Source organism: Chrysochloris asiatica, unplaced genomic scaffold, assembly GCF_000296735.1.
Source record: "Chrysochloris asiatica unplaced genomic scaffold, ChrAsi1.0 scaffold00011, whole genome shotgun sequence".
NCBI lineage: Eukaryota > Metazoa > Chordata > Mammalia > Afrosoricida > Chrysochloridae > Chrysochloris > Chrysochloris asiatica.
The window spans coordinates 32,606,372-32,629,355 of NW_006408529.1; the positions used below are offsets into that span (position 1 = coordinate 32,606,372).

At 43.7% G+C, this 22,984-nt stretch overlaps 1 protein-coding gene across 1 annotated transcript in view; it reads right to left on the reverse strand.

Annotated features, from left to right (window-relative positions):
* Nucleotides 1-9,604: 9,604 nt before the first annotated feature.
* Nucleotides 9,605-22,984, reverse strand: part of LOC102839764 (tyrosine-protein kinase SgK223-like) — a 67,263-nt gene continuing 53,883 nt past the window's right edge. The window contains exons 4-5 of the mRNA XM_006834480.1: nt 18,507-19,261; nt 9,605-10,744 (exon numbers count right to left, since the gene is read on the reverse strand). Coding sequence (XP_006834543.1) covers nt 9,605-10,744; nt 18,507-19,261 — 1,895 coding nt within the window. The remainder of the gene's footprint in view (nt 10,745-18,506; nt 19,262-22,984) is intronic.

Here is a 22,984-nt window from a genome sequence, read left to right on the forward strand (position 1 = left end):
GTGTGGCTTGGACTTCTTCTTTTAATATCACCTGTTCTTGATAATATGCTACTTCTTGAAATGATTGAACTTCGACAAATTATTTTTGATATAGTGACTCTATGTGCTTTCCATCTTATTTTGATGCTTCTTGAGTAGTTAATTACTGCACCTATAAATCCCACTGTCAGCGAGTTGATTCTGACTCACAGTGATCCTACTGGACAGAATAGAACTGCTCAAAAGGATTCCAGAGGCTGTCAGTCTTTATAAACCAAGCTGTCTCTTTCTCCTGTGGAGGAGCTGGTGTGTTAGAATTGCTGACCTTTAGGTTCATTTTGTCTATAGAATACTTCAATATTGCAACCCAAGGCTTGAATTTAATGTTTCAACTTGAGAAATGTCAAGTGTACTATTGCCTTGTTTTCCAATTTCATGCCTTTTTACATTCATTATGATACTTTGTCCTCTCAAGCTGCCTTTTGAAATCTTTTGTTCAGCTCTTTTATGTCACCATTTCTTCCTATCACTTTAGCAGCTCTGTGTTCTAAAGCAAGTCTCAGAGTCTCTCCTCTGACATCTGCTTTGGTCTTTGCTTTCTTTCCTGTCTTTTTAACCACCTTTTGCTTTCTTCCTGTATGGTATCCTTGGTGTCATCCCTCAAATTTTTGGTCACTACTGTTGAAGGCATCAAATCAATTCTTGAGGTGGTCTCTAAATTTAGGAACCATTTGTGAATAATAGACTGCCTGCATTAAGAAATTCCCTTCTTGGTGCTCTAGTGAAAACTACATAAAGGACTTGAATGCAATGACCAGTTTATGCTCTCTGAACTGTGTGGTGTCCATTTAGAGACACACAGATTTCAGAGTAAAGCTATTAACCAGCCATTCTCTGAGCTCGTGGCATGCTAACAACATCACTCCAGGAATATGAAGCATCTATGTCCTGCATCCTTTCTTTCCCTTCATGGTAAATTTAGAGTTACCACAAAGGAGACATTCCAGACTTCACAGGATCTGTCCCCTGGAAGGTGATAATCGCAACACTTCAGCAAAGTACCTTTAGAAATCAGCTGCCAGGGGCTTGTGTTCCAGTGAAAAGCCTCTTTATTGGAGCACTTGTGAGTTAGGTGTTGTTTAAAATGGCTATTCCACCAAAAGAACAACATGGCTGCAATGCACATTTATTGGAGCCCTTGGTTTCCTCTATTCCATTGCTTTCTCCAAATGGCTGGTGCCTTTACAGAACTGAAACAAAGGGGACTGTGCAGTGATGAGTCAGACCCAGCAGCTGGTCCAGGCAGGCCTGTCTACAAGAGAAGGACTGCAATCAAATATGTGATTCACAGCCAGGAGGAGACTGCCAAGTCCAGCTGAAGGGATGCAGTTGGCACTGGCCTAGAAGGCACTTTGTACCATGGTGTGCAAGAAACCCCTGCCCCATCTCTCTCCCCAACCTGCACATGGAACGGTTCCACTGGCCAACACCAAGCAAGTGCATTCATTCTATCCCTGCTCAATCAGGTACTTGTAACAGCACATGAGTCATGTTGGACTCAGCCAAGACCAACACCATCAGGCTCCTTTTGTTTAATAGTTAACTCCAGGTTCCACAGACAATTTCAATGAGTCCTTGTTGCTTTCTAAAATCATAGAGTAAAAAAATGACTACACCGGAGTCACAGTAAAGCCAAGCCACATAGGGGCACACTGTCTCCTTTCTACAAACAGTACCTCAGGAAAATCATTTCTTCAGTGTTAATTATAGGCACCAGATTAGGTTTATTGTCAAGGATCAATGCAGAGTTTATCAAAGAAATAGTAGGTTTCCATTACAAGGACTGGTGTCACTCTAGAGACAAGTAAAGTCTTGAGAATAAATTTCATCATTTAATTCAGAAGCCAGCTACCAATGCTGACTACGGTTTGGGGCAAGTCTTGGGATTTCCATCCGGAAAAATAAAAACAGTGTATGTCCGCCAACAAAAAGAAAATAGTTTTCCTAAATAAACCAAAGAGCAACACCAGCAGGAGATCATTAAAAGTTTGATGAATAAATACTCTCTATGTTGTGCAAATGGTGATAACACTTTGTCAATTCTCTAGATCAAGTGAGAGATCAAGTTGCTTCCTCTCTTAAAGAAAACCCCTATTGACATATGGGGTTCCTAGTTACTGTAGGAGGCAAGTGGGAGCAGGGTGGAAAAGATGTGGGGTGGAAACAAGGTAAAATGATACTTCTTTGAGTATGTTGTTGTTGTTGTTAAGTGCCGTTGAGTTGATTCCGACCCATAATGACCTTGTATGGGGTTTCTGAGGGGCAACTGGTGAGCTTGAACCACTGACCTTGCAGTTAAAACGGCTTTGCAGTCTGGCTCATTAACCCACAGTGCCACACCAGGACTCCTCTTGAAGCATAGCCTTTTTTTTTTTTTAAGTAGTTTTGGCTTTTAGAACCATTTTATGTATTAAATAAATAAAACCAACCATTGTATGGATTCCAACTCACAGTGATCCTATAGGACAAAACAGAACTGCCCTGTGATAGCTAAGGCTTTGTGTCCAGTTAAGTGGGCCAGGATTTTCAGCAGTTTAGGAGTTAAGATGTAATAACCCTCCATGATGAAATTTAATATAGTATAATCACCTCCATGAGGAGAGCTGTTACATGCAGTTTATCAATTGAAAGGGTTGTGACCTATAACATATTTTATCTTACAGGAGATAAAGGGAGAGAGAAGAGAGCAGAGGAAGAGGAACCTAGTGTCACCAAGAAAGAAGAGCTGGGAGTAGAATGCATCCTTTGGGCATGGGGTCCTTGCACTGCAAAGTTCCTAGATCCAGAGGAAGATAGCTGCCTAGACACATGGAGAATGCCAAGGACTACTACACCTTCAGATGCTGGAGGAAGGAGATAGGGCTTTGTCTCCATAATCAAAAGTTAAAAAAAAAAAAACAAAAAAAGGAGAAAGACTTCTCCTAGAATTGGCACTGTGAATTTGGACTTCTACCTCCTAAACTCTAAGAGAATACATTTCTGTTTGTTAAAGGCCTTCACGTGGGGTATTTCTGTTCCAGCAGCACTATATAACTAGGACATGTTCCATACAGTTGCTGGAAACAGACTGCCACATCTTTCTGGGTTTGACTGTCGGACCTTCCACTTAGCGCCACTTGTTTTACCACTAGTGTCACTAGGGCTTCTTTTAGAATGTGGAGCGAGAGGTAGAAAATCCCAATTACTCCTTTGAAAAAGCTAAACGTTGTCTACATAATCCTGATGGTGAGACTGGTCAATCAATAGTCATATGTATACTCATATAAAAGATAAAAGGGCTCAGTCTGACTTTGAAAACAATATTCTATAAACTCTGAAATTGAAATCTATACAATCTAGAAAACGGGAAATAGGCACAGCTCCTTTATCCCTGGAGATCATCCACAAGACAATATACATTCAAATGTCTGTGCAAGTCCACTAGAGGACTGCTATGCTATTGCTACTGAGTACTGTGGAGTCGGTTCCGAACCATAGCGACCCTGTACAGAGTTTCCAAGGCTGCAAATCTTTACGGGAGCAGAAAGCCTCATCTTTTTCCCACGGAACAGCTGGTAGTTTCGAACTGCCGACCTTGAGGTTAGCAGCCCGATTCGTACCCACTACGCTACCAGAGCTCCTTGAAGGTTGAAATATTCTTCTGGGATTGTGGGAAATCACTAGGGCCAGGTTCAGGCAAGAGGTACAGCCTGGAATCTTGTCTATGAATTTTGGAATTGATCTAGTCAATTCCTATGGAAAAAGTTCCAGAACAGAGAAGACTCTGAGTATTTAGGATCTGGTAGCACTCCAAGTTGGTCATTGAAGCTCTGGCCCAAACCCAAACCCAAAAGCATCATTGCCATCGAGTTGATTCCGATTCACAAATACCCTATTTCTGAGACTATAAATCATTATGGGAACAGAGAGCTCATTGTTCTCCCAAAAAGTGGTTGATGGGTTTGAACCACTGACTTTGCAGTTAGCCACCCAGCATCGTAACCCACAGTGCCACCAGGGCTCTATGACCCAGCCCCTTAAATCAAATATATCTCTCTTGTGTTTATTTGGACTTCTCTCCTGGGACTCTGAGGCTCATCAAGCTACCTGATAACCACTTTTCCAAGACACCAGGCCTCCCAGGACATTCTTGCCTAGGGTAGATCTCCTCAATTGGCTCTTAAAAACAAAATATCCAAACCCACTACCTTCAAGTTGATTCTGATTCATAATGACACCGTGTAGGGTTTTCGAGGCTGTAAATCTCTGCAGGATCAGAAAGTCTCATCTTCTCTTGTGGAACTGCTGGTGGATTTGAACTGCTGACCTTTCGGTTACCAGTCCAGTGCTTGTCCTACAGCACCACACCAGGGTGCAGCGGCTCCTTAACCACCATTGGATAGCAAAGGTGGTGGTGGTGGTGGTGACGGTGGTTGTGCGCCATTGAGTCAGTTCTAACTCATAGCAATGCTGCATAGGGTTTCCAAGGCAGTAAATCTTTATGGGAACAGAAAGTCTCATCTTTCTCCCATGAAACTGCTGGTAGATTCAAACTGCTGACATTGGAGAAATTTGTCATTAGTCAGAGAAATTTGTCAGGACATTCATCCCACAGGACTTGTACACAAACATTTTATTCTTGTCTTATGCTTTCAGCAGTGGGATACATATTGCTTTCTAGTGAATCAATTCCAATCACCTTCTATTAAATATGTCAAGCAGATTTTCCATTACACATCTACTTTTTGTGAGATTTAATAAGTTTATCCTTAGATACTCAGAGATATTCAAGAGTGGGAAACTGCCTCATTTATTGGTTTTATTTTTAAAGAAAGAATTAAAGAGAAGTCATTAAAGTGGTACTTGGTTCTTCTATCTCTAAAGTCTTCATCCTTGTTTTGTGTACATGGAATATTATAAAAGACCCTACCCCAGTCCTAAGCTCTTGAAAAGCAAGAAGTGTGGTAACCACAGCTCCCTAAACCCCATCCTTTTCATCTGAGTCATGTGTTATGATAAATAAATAATCCCGTGAAGCACTTATCTTGTTTCTGGCAAGGATCTAATAATTTAGATGTTTGAGCTTATACTGCCTACAGCGAAGACTCAGGAGAAGAAGAAAGATTCCAAATCCTGGCATGTGAAAGGGAAGGCCCATTAAAAACAAAAATTATCAATGTGAGAAGCATATGGGGGCGAGCTGACTGAGAGAAGACAAACTGGAGATTTAAATGCCAGTAGCTGGAACTAAAGCCAAGAATAAAGGAGGGAGATGAACTCAGATACCAGTGTTTAATTGTTAGATGTTATGAAACACTGAATCTTAGTCCTGCAATGGAAGACAGAAAACCAATAATTGCTTCCTGACGTTACCTATTTAGAGCTTGAGCTTTCTGTGAGAGAAAGGCATCATCCCAGGTGGATTTTGAGATAACAAAAAATATTTACGATGAGGGAGATGAATTTAGTGTGGCTGCAGTTGTTTGCCAAACTAAGTAATATTTGCAGCCATAGGATTTATTATTTATGGAAAAGGCCAACCCATGGAGATGATGGAGTGGTGATTATTTTGTAGAACCACCTCTGTGGAGCTAAACTGGAGCATTATGCACTTTGATTTCACTAATGGTGGCTATAAGAAATTGCCCTACTTAGGAAAATGCTTTTTAAAGCTGCTATGGGGACATTATTCATTATCTTTAAACAAGGAAATCCTTGACAAATTCCCTTTAAAACAAGCATTGGGAATAGCTTGCTCCTCCTAATGAACAGGATTGTTTCCTAAAATTGTGCATGCACGTACACACACACACAATTGCTCTCTATTTTTACTAGGTTGGAAGTAGCTCAGAAGTAAGTTTTATGTTTAATAGCTATCATTCTTATCAATCACAATGTGTGGTTAGTTTCCTCTCTTTCCACCTTTGCTTTTTGGCTCATTTTGTTTCTTTAATCTGTTTCTGCATTCTCAAGTTCTTTCTGAAGTGGGTGGCATATAAAAAAGGTGCAATTAATTCTGAGATTAAAAATGCGCCTCCTGAGACATGCGTTTCCACACGGCACAGCCTGACCCTGGCAGAAGGTTTTCTTCCTCCTCCTTCTATTGTTTATTTACTTGAAGTGAGAAAGAACAAGAAAGCATAAGACAGCTAATCGAGGGCGGAGGGTTTGTCTGGAAAATTCCCAGGAACAAACAACTGGCAAAATAATACCCTCTGAAACAGATACATCCTATGGAGAAGCATATGGGGGCGAGCTGACTGAGAGAAGACAAACTGGAGATTTGTGTTTGAGTTCCATGTTCAAAACGCTTTCTTTCTCTTGTGTAAACATAGTTGGAGGCTGGTTTTAGCCAGTTCTTTCCTCAATATTCAAGTGACAATTGACATTACAAATGGGTCCCTGGTGATGTCTTTATCACATGGATGGAAGTGAGTGTTTACACTCAGTGAGAAGCTGGGCAGAGGTGGCAAAAGGAGTGATATTATATACATGAAGTATACTGGGGTAACTCTCCCATTCTGGTTGCTAGCCCACATCCCCAGATTTCTCTGACATCCTTTAAGCTTTTTGCATTTACTTTAACTTGCCCATTTTTATTAATAAAGCTTAGATATTAGTTCACCAGTTGGAAGATTGTCCCTTAGGTAGACATATAACGGGTACTTGGTGCAAAACACGAAAAGCTTGGCTGTTAATCAGAAAGTTGGTAGTTCTGGTCCTCTCAGAAGTGTCTTAGAAGAAAGACCTGGTGAAATCCGTCACTGAAAATCCTATGGCGCACAGTTCCACTCTGACACTGTGTACCATAAATTGGAATCCACTTAATGGCAACTAGTATAAGGGTCTTAAAGGAGCTCTGGTAGCACACTGGTTACGAACCATGCTGTGAACCGCAAGGTCAGCAGTTCCTTGGGAGAAAGATGAGGCTTTCTGCTCCCATAAAGATTTACAGCCTCGGAAACCCTGTACAGGGTCGCTATGGGTCGGAACCGACTCCATGGCACATAACCACCAGTATAAATAAGGGTCTTAGGATGGTTTCCCAGCAAATCAGTAAATATTGATTTTTTTTGTGTGTCTAATGTGCTGCAAAAGGTCTCTTTAAAGTGTTAAAGAGCAAAGATAGTACTTTGACGACAAAGGTACACCTGACCCAAACCAATATGTGAATTATCTAGATAATGAATAAGGAACACTTGATACATGTGAATTACAGTGTTATAGCAGAAGAGTGACTCTACCATGGACTGCCAATAGAATGAATTGATGTGTCTTGTAACACATAGTCAAAATGCTTCTTAGAAGCAAGGAAGGTGAGACTGCCTCAGTTAAGTTGGACATGCTATCAGGAGGGATCAAGTCCCTGGAGAAGGACATCATGGTTTGTAAAGTAGAGGGTCATCGAAATAGAGGTAGAGCCCTCAATGAGACGGACTGACACAGAGACTCCAACAATGGGTTCAAACACAGCAATGATTGTGAGGATGGTGCAGGACTGGGCAGTTTTGTTCTGTTATATAGTGTTGCTAAAGGTAGAACCAATTATATGTGAAAGCTGGCCAGTGAATAAGCAAGATCGTAGAAGAATTGATGCCTTTGAGTTGTGGTGTTGGAGAAGAACGCTGAAAGTGCCATGGACTGCCAAAAGAACCAATAGATCTGTTTTGGAGGAAGTGCAGCCAGAGTGCTCCTTGGAGGCCAGGATGGATAAGCTTCATCTCTCCTACTTTGGACATATTGTCCGGAGGAAACAATCATTGGAGAAGGATGTCATGCTGGGTAAGGTGGAGGGTCAGAGAAAAAGAGGAAGACCCCCAAAGAGATGGATCAGCCAGGTGGCATCATTGATGGACTCAAGTGTGGCAGTGGTAGTGAGGTTGGCCCAGGATTGGACATTGTTTCGTTCTGCTGTGCATGGGGTCGCTATGAGTCGGTTCCGACTCGATGGCACCTGACAACAACAACAAGCTTTAAAGAGGAAAGACCTATTGCATCTTCATTCTCTTTATGTGTTTTAAAGGTTACTACAGTACCTAGGAGTCCTGGTGTGGCGCAGTAGGATAAGCACGGGACTGCTAACCATCAGGTCAATGGTTCAAACCCACCAGTCACTCCTTGGAAATCCTATACAGGGTTAATATGAGTTGGAATGGACTTGATGGTACTTAACAAACAACAACAGTACCTAGGAGATAATGAGCAATGAAACATGTGCTAAATGAATACAATTTTAGAATTGGAAACCTAGAGAGCTTGAGACGTCAAGCAAACTCAGGTACCTGAGTTTTATTTTGCTCTGACATAGTAGAAACAATGACGGTTACCCACTTGGCCTTCATCCATTCTCTATCTTGTCCCTGCCTCAAGAGACTGGTCTTGCAGACTGCATGGCCCAGGCTCCCTTGCCGCTTGGTTCCTTATTGGACTTAACCAGTGACAAGAAGTCTGAAATGAAGAGTCATCAAGTAATTTTCCCACTCTTTCAGAGTGACCTCAGTACCACCCCTTTTATGGGTGGCCCCTGCACCATCATCCCAGCCTTAGTTTTTGTCTCATCTTCATTGTGTGTTTTCTTAACCCTGCCTACAGCTTTGTAAGTAGACCCGGTATGTTGTGATTGTTAATAGCTGTCAAGTAGATTCCAACTCATGGAAACCCCATGTGTGTAGGGTAGAATTGCACTACTAGTTTTTCATGGCAGTGACCTTTCTGAAGTAGACTGGCAGATTTGTCTTCCAAGGCACTACCTAGTGGTTGGAACTGCTAACCTTTGGGCTAATGGAATGCTTAACTGTTTGCAGTGTTTCCACCTGAACCATCTGTGGTGGTCTCTCTTTTCAGCCAGCTCTCTGACTGATACAAATGGAGACTCAGTTCAGCAAACTGGAAGTTTTGGTGCAGTCGGGTAAACATTCGGAACCACTGGGATCATACCAGCGGTGTCCAGATTCCTTCCAGGGGGACTGCTGGGTGGGAAGGTGAAATTGAGGCCTGGAAGATGAATTGGCTCCAATATGTCTGGGTCTATCTCAAGCCACTACACGAGAAGGGTAGGGCCAAAGATACCTCAAGTGGACCCCACCCACTGATTCTCAACTTAACGTTTTATTTTATCCACCACAAACATTAATGCACTTGGGGATAAAGAAGCTTCCTTTACCATTAAATCAGAAGTTAAAAACAATAATAATGGATATTTGTGTTGTTGTTCTTGTTTAAAAAAAAAAAAACACCAAAACTACAATTTGAACGCGAGAGTGAAGAGATTCTGCAACTAGTTGTGTGAAGTCAGATTCCAAGCTTCATTGTATAGGTATAACTGGCCGCAGGCCCTTGCTGGGAGCTAGAAATCTACATAATTACAGGACGAAACTGGGAATGACTAGGTGAAGAGGCCACAGTGGGAAATAACACCTTCAGTTTTTCATATTTATATACATATGCATATATTAGATCCAAGTGTGACAGACATTTGTACCATTTCCCAGGGAGACATTGATGTTTCCATGGCAAGGAAAGGGCAAGGGGCCCAGGACAGGGACAGGCATTGAAGTGGGCAGCTAAAGTGCAGGCTGGGGCTGGCTCACAGAAGCTGTAGTAGCTTCAGTGTCTGGAGCAGGGCTCCGGGCTCTGCAGACGCCAGGTACTGGCAGCAGAGCCAGTCTTCCAACTCCACCCCACGCCGGCGGTCCACAGCCCTCTCCGCAAACTTCATCATCATCAGAGCCCGCTTCATGTCGATCCAGTTCTGCAGCGTGCTGTACAGCGCATCCTCAGGGGAGGCCGGCTGCTCCACCAGCTCTCTGCGTGGCCCCCACAGCAGGCATTGCAGCACCCGCTTGGCCTCACCAATGCGGATGCGCTTGATTGGGTCGGCCTCCAGAAGCAGGTGGGCAAGCTGCTGCAGACCAGGTGAGTAAAGGGACAGGGTGGGCAGTGGGGGCAGGTCTTCCTGCCGATAGTCCTGTTCCCGCAGCTGGGCACGCACTTCAAAGGGGTTAGGCTGGTGGAGCAGCTCATAGATGAGGATGCCTGTCTGGAACTCATCGAACTTGCGGTACTGGGAAGCCGACACGATCTCAGGCGCCAGTCGGGCTTGGCTTTTCTTCTGCTGTAGGTTGGTGCTGCCGCCTGGCTTCTGCTTGGCCTTCAGGAAGTTGCTGATGATGAGCCGGGACAAGTGTTTCTCCCCTGGTACTCCGCGGCAGGTCGGGGCAGCTGGGAGACTGGGGGTGACACCGGCTGGGAGAGTGGTAGAGGAGCAAATGGAAGGAATAACAGCGGAGGGAGGGGCAGTGGGGGCGGCTGACTGAGAGGCCTGGGGTGTGCAGTGCACCAGCAGGAGGTTCTCCAGACACAGGTCTCTGTGGATGATTCCGTGCTCCTTCAGGTGCTCCAGCCCATTACAGAGCTGCAGGAGCAGGAAACACACACGGCGCTCATAAACCTCCGGCTCAGTCCGGTGGCTGGTGGCTGAGTTCCTCACAAAGTCAGCGGCTGTCTGGTAGGGTACCTCACGGGTGATGACCACCACACAGTCTTGTTCCTGGGCAGGAAGGTGTGAGGGCAGGGCAGGCAGCGAGTCCTTAGGAGTGTCAGGGGATGTGAGCATGCTCGAGGGCACTGAGGCAACAAAGTGGCCACAGTCCTGCTGGATGTTGAAGTGCACAGGTACAGAGGGGCTGCAGTACAATGCTGCTTTGGGCTCAGGGGTTTTGCAGATCTGTGAGGAAAAGAAGAAAGGAGGTCAAAAGTGGGATCCAGTAATCTCATCTGTTCAACAAACAGTACTGGGTCATTGGATGTCCAATTTAATCCCTTACCGCACAACATACCCAATGGGGAACTCAAAATGGATCATACAGACTAAAATGTAAGAGCTAAAACAATACAAATGTTAGAAGAAAATGTAGGAGATTTTTTGTGACAAACAAGTTCCTTAGATATGACACTAAAAGCACAATCAATAAAAGAACAAATCCGGGTGATGGCCAGGGTGATGGCTGGGGTGAGCTATGACCCTGGTGAGCTACGGCTCCAGTGAGTTATGGTCCCAGAACTATGATCTGGATGAGGTACAGCCAGGGTGAGCTATGAGTCTGGGTGAGCTACAACCTGGGAGAAACCCCGACACCCAAGCAAAAGAACAATTATGGTCATATATTCAAAACTTCATGCCTCAAGATAGAGACTCAATCCCAGTGAAGGGTTTGAGATGGGAGGTGGGAAGGGTTTGTGCCACTGTTACTTTGAAACAGTGAACGATACCAGTGTTCAAACAAACAAACAAAAGAAACAATCTATGGTGGTTGGGGAGAGGGTGTGTGTGTGGAGGAGTGGGGAGGAGGGAAAACAGTTCATGGGCTGACACATGTTGATATGGGTGACAGGGCAGGCAGTATACAAGAAGGAGGTTTGGGGGAAGGGATGAAGGGAGGAATGTAATAGTTAAGTGAATAGTGGTAAACGCTGTTATCGTTGGTACACGGAGGGGACTGCAAATATGTATTGAAGCAAAGTATATATAGTTTGTTGGATGTAAAACTGATGATCTGCTCTGAAAACTTTGACTCAATTCACAATGAAAAGCTAAATAATAATAAAAGAGACAGACCAAATGACCAAAAGCTAATTTAAAGCACAGATGAACAGGATGGGGAGCCAGGAGTTTAAATTAATGGGACTGAAACAACTAGAACGAAAGTAACAATGGGAAGAATGTAATCAGTGTCACTGAGGGATAGAAAAGTGGTTAAGACTACACCTTGTCAAAAGTGGAGTTTTCAAGACCTAAAAAAGCAAGGCAGTTTCGTCAAGTTCTGGCTTTCACAGGTCTCACTGTATAACGCTGGTCTAAATGAACTAAAGGGCTGATATTTACAGGAGTGTTATGTAGAAGTCACACACTTTTCCTCCAAGGGCAAGTCACAGCAGCCGAAAGAAAACAGAGAGTTCTCCAGGGAATAGAAAACTCAAAGTGCACACAGGCACCCTCTGACTGAATGAAAACATAAACAACACAGATGATCCCAAGCTCCTCCGTGGTGATGCTGCCTGGGGAATCCACACAACTGTGTCCCTCCCTCCACTTCAGTTTCCTTTTCTTATACTAATGACAGCACCAACCACCTGAGGATCTCTAAAACATTAATCCTCACCCAGCTGCCATTCAACTGAAGACTTCAGCCAACTATAATGACCTTCTGTCATACCTCTATTTCCCTGCAATTACACTGAAAGAGACGGAAGATGGTCAGTAGTCTCCTTTCTCAGAGGACTATGTGCAACCTCACGTATGTTTTATTGATGCATAAGGATCAGTGTAGTAATCCTGAGATCAAAGGCATCCCACACCTACCTAGAAAATACTAGAAAATATCATTTTTCAACAATCCTTTCTTTGGCCTGCTGCGTTGCCATACTCGAATGATTACAGCAGTGTTTATAAAGTGCCCCAATGCTTGCGGGCAGTTTTGCTTGTGGGCGGTTTTTAGAAGTTCTATTGCAAACACCTTTTCAGAGATTTATTTATACTGTAGTTATATAAACCTTCACAACATGAAACCTGGCATAAAAGTATTCAGCCTGAGGAAACTGTTATAAAAAGCCAATTGGAGGAAAACCAAATTAATTTAGTAATCTCCTTACTCTGGAAATAGAATGGAAATAAAAGAGGAGTACATTTTATCCCAGAAGCTGGCTTCCTGTTACACTCGTAAAACTGATTTTGGAATACATGTCTGAAGGGCATTATTTCAGGCTCTTAAATTCTAGCCCACTCAACTGTATGCTGTTTTTAAACGGAAGTCTTTTGAACCACTACTGAACTAAAGGAAATTTTGGGGGGTCTCAAAAAAAAAGTAGCCTCACATATAAATATTTAAAGTAACTGATGACCCAGTATGTCTGAACCGTGCACAGTGTGGGAAGACCACAGCTGATGTCTGTCACCCCTCCAGTGAAGGTCTCACAACCACACAGGCATGACTGTACTGTTGCATGTACCAACTAAACCTTGGTCATGCCGTCTCCTCACATCTTCTAATAACCCCACGATTCATGCTGTTACAGAGGAGGAATCTGAGGCTTCTAGGAGTCAGATTATTTACTCAAGGTTGTTGTTGTCAGTTGTCTGGAGTGGATTCCAACTCATGGTGGGTGATTCCATGTGAGCAGAGAAGAATTGTTCCACAGGACTTTCAAGTCTGTGACCTTTCAGAAGCAGATCACCAGGTCCATCTATCATTCTAGAGGTCTAAAGCAAGGGCTTTGGAGGAAAGAACTACCTTGGTTTAAGTAGCAACTCTTGCCACTCCCTAGTCCTGTAACTTTTGGCAAGTCACTTATCTCATAGTCTGTTTTCTCATCTGTACAACAGAGGCAGGGATTGTTCCTTCCTCCTGGGCAGTGACACACAGGTATGGTTCAGCACAGTGCCAGGCCATGATGATCCCTCCATGTGAAAGGTTGCTATGGTTATTGCTCTTGTAGCTCTATCTAGAGCCATCCAGAGCTAGTTTGCAGGTAGTGCACAAACCAGGTCACCACAGCTGCTGAGGGGCATGGGAATAGTTCCCAGGGCCCCCTTTTCTCAAGAGTTATCAAAAGCCCAGCAAACACTGCTAGCCCAGAGCTCCCCAGTTGAGCCGCTAACATTGTGCGCAGAGATGTAAATGAAGGAGCAGAGTAAATGTGAACTGGGCTGGATGCGTTTCAAAATCAGTGAGCTGGGTCCTCTGGCAAGAACTGCAGCTTCTTCACCAGCGCCACACTGGAGAGCTGTTGTGCGCAGTGCATGTTAACTAGCCTGGGGCTAAGGGCTGGGAGTGCCCTGGAGATAATTTCACCAGCTGGGGGTTTGGGCTTCTCCTTCAGCTCGGTAAACTAATCACATAATTCTGTCCCACTGCCCCTTGCAGACGCCCCTTAGAAGCTCCATTTAATTTTCAGGATGTCTGCCTCCGAGTTTGGCTCAAGACATTCAGCTTCAATGTCAAATGCTGCCTCAGACCTTTGATTTGGCTCCAATTTCAAACTTTTGGCCTCAACCAAGTCTCATTTTAAACTTTGGAGACATGGCATCATTTATGGTTGAAATTTTGCACTAAGTCACGTCTGCTTCCAAAAAAAGGAAAGGTCCAGCCATCTTAACACAGGTCCCTAATTATGGAACTGCAGTTCTAAATGACAAAGAATGGATGAATGAGCTTTGCAAACACACAGTTAATGAACTTTTCCCTCCTTGCACATATTCATAGAGTAGGTCTAGGAGAGGTGGCTTTTTCTCATTGCTCTCCTTGCTGCTGCACATTGTCACTGCACCCATGAACAGAGGGGCCAACAGGTGTGAGCTGGCTTTTGTTAAAGGAGATTTTGCAACCAAAGCTATATTCTGATTTCAGGGTCGCCTCCCTGTTTAGCATGCACAGATGACTTGAGCTTAGCCACCAGCCCACACAGAGCAGCTGTGTCCCTCCCCTTGGACTCGGACTCTCGGATGACTGTATTCCGTCTAGACTGGAGCACTACTGAAGTGAACAGCTGTGAGCAAGAAAGGGAGCACTACAAACAACACAGTTCCCTCCCATCACCAGGCCAGGGCACATTTGTAAATTGGTACTGTTCTCTTTGGTAATCTTGACTCAGGATTACCATTGTGTGAATATTTGCAAGTCTTCTCCCAGTTTCCTTTTCACTTTATGAAAAGGTAGTTCTTGTGCTTCTAAGTGTCCAGGAAAACATCAAAAAGGAAACCCCTGGGGCTCTTCTTAGAGAGCCAACACTTAGTTTCTGGTTTCCTTCTGACTAGGTTTTTAATGAAATGAGGAACAATGTTTGTTTTGAATATCCTCTGAGGAAACTGCATTTTCTGTGTGGCTCACTGGAGAATGGAATTAATTGTACATTGTCATATGATGAGGCTTTAGACTTCAAGCTGCACATCATAGTTACTCGTGGATATTAAACAAACAAACAAACAAAATGCTTTGCTGATATTGTAAATCCAGGCAATCTTGCACCAGGTGGCCCCTTAATTTTTGCACCAGAATCCAAACACTTTCTATTTAATAGATTAGAGGGAATAGCTTTCTCTAGGCTCCTCTAAAAAAAAAATTCTCTTCCAAATGGAGAGGTTGGTTGTCTCTTGATACCAGGTAAGTCCCCTAGGTTCAGCCTCAAGAGAAAAGATGATTTATTCTAACACAGAAGGGGACAACATGGAAACATAATTCACGGTCATTTCCTCAGGTTCAGTGGGGGCTAACAAAAAAAAATGAGTTTCCTAAATGCATCTGCATCCCCTTGGTGTTTCAAGGAGCTCAGATGTATATCCCTTTCATCAGATGAAAGCAGAACCCTGGCTCTGTGCCTGCAGTGACAATCCCAGACTAATCATGGTCCCTCACTGGAGGGCTCAATCAATTTTCCCTCTACTGCATAGGTTGTTGTTGTGAAGTGCCATCGAGTCAGATAGGGTTTCCGAGGAGCAGCTGGTGAGCCTGAACTGCCAATCTTGCAGTTCCAACGGCTTTGAAGTCTGGTGCGTTAACCCACAGCGCCAAACATGTTGTTGTTAGGTATCATCGAGTCAATACCTACTCATAGCGACCCTGTGCACAACAGAACGAAACACTGCCCGGTCCTGGACCAACCTCACAATTGTTGCCACACTTGAGCCATTGATGCCAATCCATCTTGCTGGGGGTCTTCCTCTTTTTCTCTGACCCGCCACCTTACTAAACATGATATCCTTCTCTAGCGACTGCTCCCTCCTGACAATATGTCCAAAGTATGAGAGAGGAAGTTTAGCCATCTTGGCCTCCAAGGAGCACTCTGGCTGCACTTCTTCCAAAATAAATCTGTTGGTTCTTTTGGCAGCCCATGGTACGTTCAATATTCTCCTCCAACACTTTAACTCAAAGGCATTAAATTCTTCTATGGTATTCCTTATTCACTGTCCAGCTTTCGCATGCATATGAGGTTATTGAAAATACCATGGCTTGGGTCAGGCACACCTTAGCCCTCAAGCTGACATCTTTGCTCTTCAACACTTTCAAAAAGTCTTGTGCAGCAGATTTGCAAAATACAATATATCATTTGGTTTCTTGACTGCTGCTTCCATGAGTGTTGATAATTGATACAAGAAGGGGAATACTAATGTGTTTTCCTTGGGGAGTGACAGGTAAGTGTAGCATACCAGGAAAGTAGCTACTGGTTTAGATAATGACAAGGCAATGACATTTGAGGAATAATACCAGAGTCTTATTCAGGACTTTTGTATTTTCTTCCTTCTAATTCCTCTTGTTGCTGTTAGGTGCTGGTGAGTCAATTCTGATTCATACTGAGACCCTTATAGTCAGGGTATATCTGTCCCATTGGGTTTTCTAGGCTGTAATCTTTATGGGAGCAGATCACCAGGTTTTTTTCTCCCTCTGGCCACTGGTGGGTTCGAATCACAGACCTTTCAGATGGAAGCTGGGTGTCTAACCTTTGCAGCACCACGGTTCCTTTCTAGTACCTACCATTTTGAATAAATTCAGTCAGTCTATTGGGGCCTTGATTTAAATTAGAATCTTCTAGTAGTCACCTCTCTTGTTTTTACACAGGAATGTGGCAAGTAATTATATATATATATATATCTTTGAACATATAAATACATACAAACCAGAGGTTTGGTAATGTAGTGGTTACAAGTCAGGCTGCTATCCTCATGGTCAGCAGTTCGAAACAACCAGTGGTTCCGTGGGAGAACGGTGAGGCTTTCTGTTCCCATAAAGATTTACAGCCTTAGAAATCCTATACAGGGTGGCTATAAATTGGAACTGGCTCCATAGCACATAATCACCACTAATCTATATTTTATGATGAAGTCACATACATCTTAAAAAAGCAATCTCACTTAGTGTAGTGGTTATGAATCGGGCTGCGAACTGCAAGGTCAGCAGTTCGAAACTACCAGCTGTTCCGTGAGAGAAAGATGAGGCTTTCTGCTCCCATAAAGATTTACAGGGTCGCTATGAGTTAGAACTGACTCCACGGCACACAACAACAACAATAATAATGACTAGGAGGAGTTTGGTGGCTCCGTTGGATAAGCACTGACCTGTGAATCACAAGGTCAGCAGTTGAGCTCACCAGTGGGAGAAAGATGAGGCTTTTCTGCTCCTGCAAAGATTTAAAAAGCCTTGGAAACCCTACACAGGCTCGCTAGGAGTCAGAACCGAATTGGCAGCAATTAACAACCACAACAACTAGGATAAGCACTGGACTGTTAATCTCAAGGTCAGCGGTTCAAACTCACCAGCTGGTCCCTGGATATTCTATACAGGGTCACTCCAAGTCAGAACCAACTCAATAACACTTAGTAACAACAGCAACAACAATGATAGTATTTAAAATTTTTGTTGGTAAGCAACACATTGCTCCACCAAGGCCATTTCACTTTAGCTCATGGTTCCCATTGTTTTAACTGGAGAAAAAGTATGGCTTAGGACAGGGTGACAGTAGAAGAGACATCAGAGCCCTCCTCTCCACACACACCCACCCCACAAAGCCTGCATTATTAGAAAGCCTTCAGACCTATCAGGCATACAAGAGATACCAAAAGAAGATGATAAAAAGAACAAGAAAGGACCAGAGACCACAGTGGTTCCAGTGGGTGTGAACGGCTCTCAACCAGCTTACTCAGAGCTGCTCCCTCAGAGATCAATGAGATATGATGGCCACAGCTCAGATCCAGGATCAAAGATTAAAGAGCTGTGTTACTTTGAACTAGTCACTTAACTTCTCTGAACTTCAGTTTCCTTAATGGATGTAACTGTAACACAGACTTCAGAAACAGACCAGTCAGAGTTCAGATATACCTTGGCCACCAGCTAGCTGTGGGCAGATCACTTACTAATTTTGAGCATTAGATCTCATAACTATAAAACCTACCTGCACTGCAGACATAATGTATGGATTAGTCAACTTAAGCCACCCAGCCAAAAGTCTGCTTATAGAGTGAGTGCGCAATAAATGGTATTATTACTCTTGTCGTGTTAGATGATGACTAGGTCTAACACACCTACTGGCTCTAACGTGAAGAATAATGATCTTAACTGTGCAGCTCCCTCACTAGATTATATGCTCTAAAAGGAACCGAGATCTTTGTAATTTGATATATAGTACTCAGTAAAAAACTGTCCAACAAATCAGTGACTCTCTGTTACATAATAAAATAATTTGTGTTCTCAATCCAACTAGATCACATGTGGTCCATTCCTTAAAGCAGAGCAAGTAGCTTATATTCATTCAACAAATCTCACAGCACCATCTCCTAGGCTAGGTTGAGAATGAAATCATTGCGCATTGTTAGAAGAACCTTAGTAACCAATTCTGCTCATAAAGGCTAGAGAGGTGAAATGACTTGCTCAGCCTACAGTTCGGGCAAAGCTGGGATGAGTTAGTCAAGCAGTACCCATGAGAGAGAGCTTGGTACCTACTTTTACAGCGTAGGTGCTGCCAGGGTCCTCGGAGCAAGTGGCACAGTAATAAATGGCATCCCCGGAGTCACAGCAGGGCTTGTTACAGGTCAGCTTGAAGAGTGACCAGTTGTTTTCATTGAAGTGAAGCTCCTTTTTCTGGCCACCCATGAAGAGGTCCTCACACTTCGCTACCAGGCGGAGCAGGGACTGGGCGAAGAGGCCCCCCATCTTGGCATAGGTACCTTCCTTGCTGCTGATGCTGCTCAGGAGGCTGTGGAGGTGCAGCTGGGAGCTGGCCGTGGAGGCCTGGCTGGACACACTTAGCTGGGAGGAGGAGGCAGACGGGGCCCCTCTACACTGGAGGCTGGGGCTTCCACAGCCACTTTTGCTGCCAGCTAGTCCTGCTGCAGGGGCCCAGTAGCCATTGCCTTTGAAAGTTTTCTCTAAGGGCTCAGAAGAGAAGCCGTGATGGTGGCGGTTCGCAGGGCTCGAGGAGTAGCTAAAGTGAGATTCTTCATGGACACAGACGTTGGTTTCAGAGTGGCTGAGGTTCAGCTTAGGACTTGCTGCTCTTGGCTTGGGGGAGCCTTGAGTCCAGAAGAAGCCATCCGGGGAAGAAGCTGCTCGACTCACCGTCTTTTTCTGGGGGAGCGGAGGTGGCTGCAGGGCACCACTGGGAGTCACATCCTCAGTGGAGCCCGAAGGGAATGGAACAGGAACAAAAAGCTTCTTCCCACTGTTAGGGGGCGAGTGAGTTGGCTCACACGATGCTCCTGAAACAGAGAGACAGAAATTGACAATTGGCCAATGCCACTGTGGGCTTACTGTTCTTTTAGAAGTCAAAGCAATTAATTTACTTATATTTTTAATCTCAATTTTGCCTGTGTCTTGGATAACATATGTACAGTTGTTGTTATGTGCCGTGGAGTCGGTTCCGACTCAGCGACCCCGTACAGGGTTTTCGAGGCTGTAAATCTTTACGGGAGCAGAAAGCCTCATCTTTCTCTTGTGGAACAGCTGGTAGTTTCAAACTGCTGACCCTGAGGTTAGCAGACCGATTCGTAACCACTACGCTACCAGAGCTCCTATACAGTATCAAAATGCAAAAAAGGCAATTAATTCTTCCTCCTATCCCCATCCTTCCACACCCGTCCCTCTCCTCAGAGACCTAGGAGCAGTTTCTCATATATTCTTCTGGAACTTTCTAAACAAATACAAATAAATGCATGCAAGCACACACACACAGGCACACACACACTACACAGAGGAGAGAGAATGGTGCCCATTGTTAATGCCTTGATTCTGGCTGTTTTCACTTGATGCTGTATCTTGGAGATATTTTCATATGAAGTGCACAGATCCAATTGTTTTTAATAGCTACGTAAGTTATTATGTGCGATTGCCATCACTTATTGAACCAGTACCCTCTTGATGGGCACCTAAATTGTTACCTTTGTTTTACCATCAATGCTACACTAAAAGTACAACAAATGCCAAGCATGTGTGGTTTGCCTGGATTTTTTAAAACTCAGGTTTAATAAGAATGTAATTTCCTTACAGCAAAATTTACATATAGAAATATTTAGTTCTATAAATTTGACAAACACCTTACTGAAGTGTAAGGAAGAGAGGCAAACCCACAGTCACCAACATTTTAAAAGTTAAGGAAATGCGATTTTACCAGTGGGAGAAAATATCCAAAGGGGAAATGAATCTTTCTGAGGCAATACAGTACCCAGAGTGGAGGGTGTGGGTAGAAAATCTGACCAGGGACAGTTGTGATGCCCTTCAGGACCAAGGGGCTCCTCAGAGTATGTGGACATTCAGAAAACCTGTTCAAGGAGTTTGCTTGAAGGCTCCTTTAGCTTAGCTTAGGTCAGTAGTTCAAACCCACCAGCTGCTCCTCAGAAACGCTATACAAGGTCACTGTGAGTCAGAACCGACTTGAAGGTACTTTACCACCACCACAGCAAAGTTTTACTTCTACTCTTTGTACCAATGCCTGCACTGGAAATGGCATAACAAAACAAGGTTTCAGCTAAAACAAACAAACAAACAAACAGAAAAGAGGTATGGACTCCAGAGAGAGAAGGGCAATCTGAAATAAAACTCATTTCCTTCATTCTAAGAAATGACTGCAAGTTGTATTCACTTTTTTTTTTTTCTGTCTTTATAATTTACTTTTATTTTAAACTTATTACACTATGAACATTGCCCTGTGTCCATAATGTTTTCTTTGTTTTTATCTTTGCTTCATATGATTTGTAGAATCAGCATTGGACTGCGAACCACAAAGTTAGCAGTTCAGACCCACTAGCTGCTCCTCTGAAACTCTATACAGGGTCTCGGTGAGTAGGGACCGGCTCACGGGCACTTAACAACAACAACAACATTTTAATAATGGAGTCCTGGTATGGTCCTGCAGGATAAGCATTGGATTGTGAACCACAAGGTCAGCAGTTCAAACCCACCAGCCGCTACTTGGAAACCCTAGAAAGGGTTGCTATGAGTCAGAACCAACTTGACAGCACTGAACAACAATTTCAATATCAGCTTTTAGAGGCATCAAAGAAACATTCAATGTACTCATAGATTGCAAAATGCATCCTACTGTCTCCTAAAGTTTAAATATGAAGGAAATATGGGTCTCGGATTCAAGAAGGTAGGTAATAATGATTTTTGGCCTTCCTTGAGTGCACTGGGCCAAAGCACCTTTGTTGGTGTTATGCACCATCATGTTGGCTCCAACGCATAGTAATCCAGTATAGGGTTTCCGAGGAGCAGCTGGTAGGTTTGAACTGCTGACCTTGTGGTTCACAGTGCAGTACTACTCCTACTGCACCACACTGGGAGTCCAAAGCACCTTTAGGATAGGGCACATAAAGCCTCTTGCATCTCTCCTCATACTAGCAACATGACTAGAATGAAAAAGAGACAAGAATTACGGAGGCCGAGGCAAGTCACAAAGGGCCCCAAAGGGAACAAATTGTCTCATTAAGATGTACAGGACTCTTTAAGGCCACCCGTGAACCAGTGAATAGCTACCCTTCCCTCATCCAGACTGAGGAACGATAATGGAGGAGGTGCCCTCTAGCTAGGAAGGTGAGTGGCCATGTCTGTGGGACTCACCTTTCCCAGGACAGAGCAGATGCAGGCATGACCCAGCCCCACTAGCCCAGACCGTGTCAGTGCATGGTGGAGACTCTAAAACCTAGAGTCCACAGGCCCTTCCACCTCACACTCCCCTTGTAGAACCCCTTCTCCTTCCAAGGGCTTTGGGCCAGCAGTGGGGGACAGATGAGGGCTACGGTGATGGGTCACTTCTTTCCCTTGTTCTTCAAGCAGGAGAGGCCAAGGGAAGAGGACGAGGATCACTTACAACACATGATGAACCGGGGTGGATCTTAAAAAGAAGGATCTCAGGCTAAAAGAAGAAGGAGTTCCAGGGTGGCCCATGGTTCAGAGATGGACCACTAGCTGATAGGTTGATTGCGATGCAGTAAGGCCTGGAGATCTGCTTCTGAAAGGGCACAGTTGTGGAAACTCTGTGGAGCAGTTCTACTCTATTCTGTACATATGGGGGCGCCATGAGTCAGACTGGAGTTGGTGGCAACTAACAACAGGCCAAAAAAAAAAAAAAAAAAGAGGACAGGGCCACCTATCTATGATGCCTTCAAAGTACACTATTCTCAGCATTGTTCAAATCCACCAGCCATTCCTTGGAAACCCTATACAGAGTTGCTATGAATCAAAACCGACTCGATGGCACTTAACAACAGCAGTATTTGCAAAAGGTGCCACCCTTTGATCTAAGAAGAGTCAGAAAGCAGAGAACGAATCATATATATATATATATATATATATATATATACTCTGACACTTTAAATGATTTCAAAATTCACAGCAAAGGACCAGTTCAGAAAAATACATTCCAATCATCCTGGAAAACTTTAGCAAACAGGCTAGATTCATAGGACTCAGCTCCAAAAAGACATGAGACTAATTCCAAAGTATCCTGGTTTTACACTGGTGTTTAGGTCATCCTGTTTCTAATATCTGGTTTATAATTAAGGGTATAAATGGGGATGAGAATGGAAAACACTTTTCTGGTAAGTCTAACGACATTATAGTTAAACCACTGGAAGGTATTAAATGATTCTGCATACTAATTAGGCCAGAGAACTCCAAACCTCAGTTCCTAAAGTTTCCTTCTAATTTCCAATTCTGCAAATACACAGCAAGTACCCTGCTGAGAATAGAATATCCTGCAACTCCTTAATATGTGTGGTTCTGTGGACAAAATGTATATGCAGTGACAAACAACATGTATGGTGTGGGTGAGATCTTAAAATGACTAAGGGGAAACTATACTAGTTTGGTGTCATTATATTTAGAAAACAGTAAAGAGACATCAGGATTTCAGTGGTGAGGGAAAAACAGCTTAGCCCTTCTGCAGCAACGGAGGCTAAAAGTTCAAATGTGGTACTGTGAGGTTT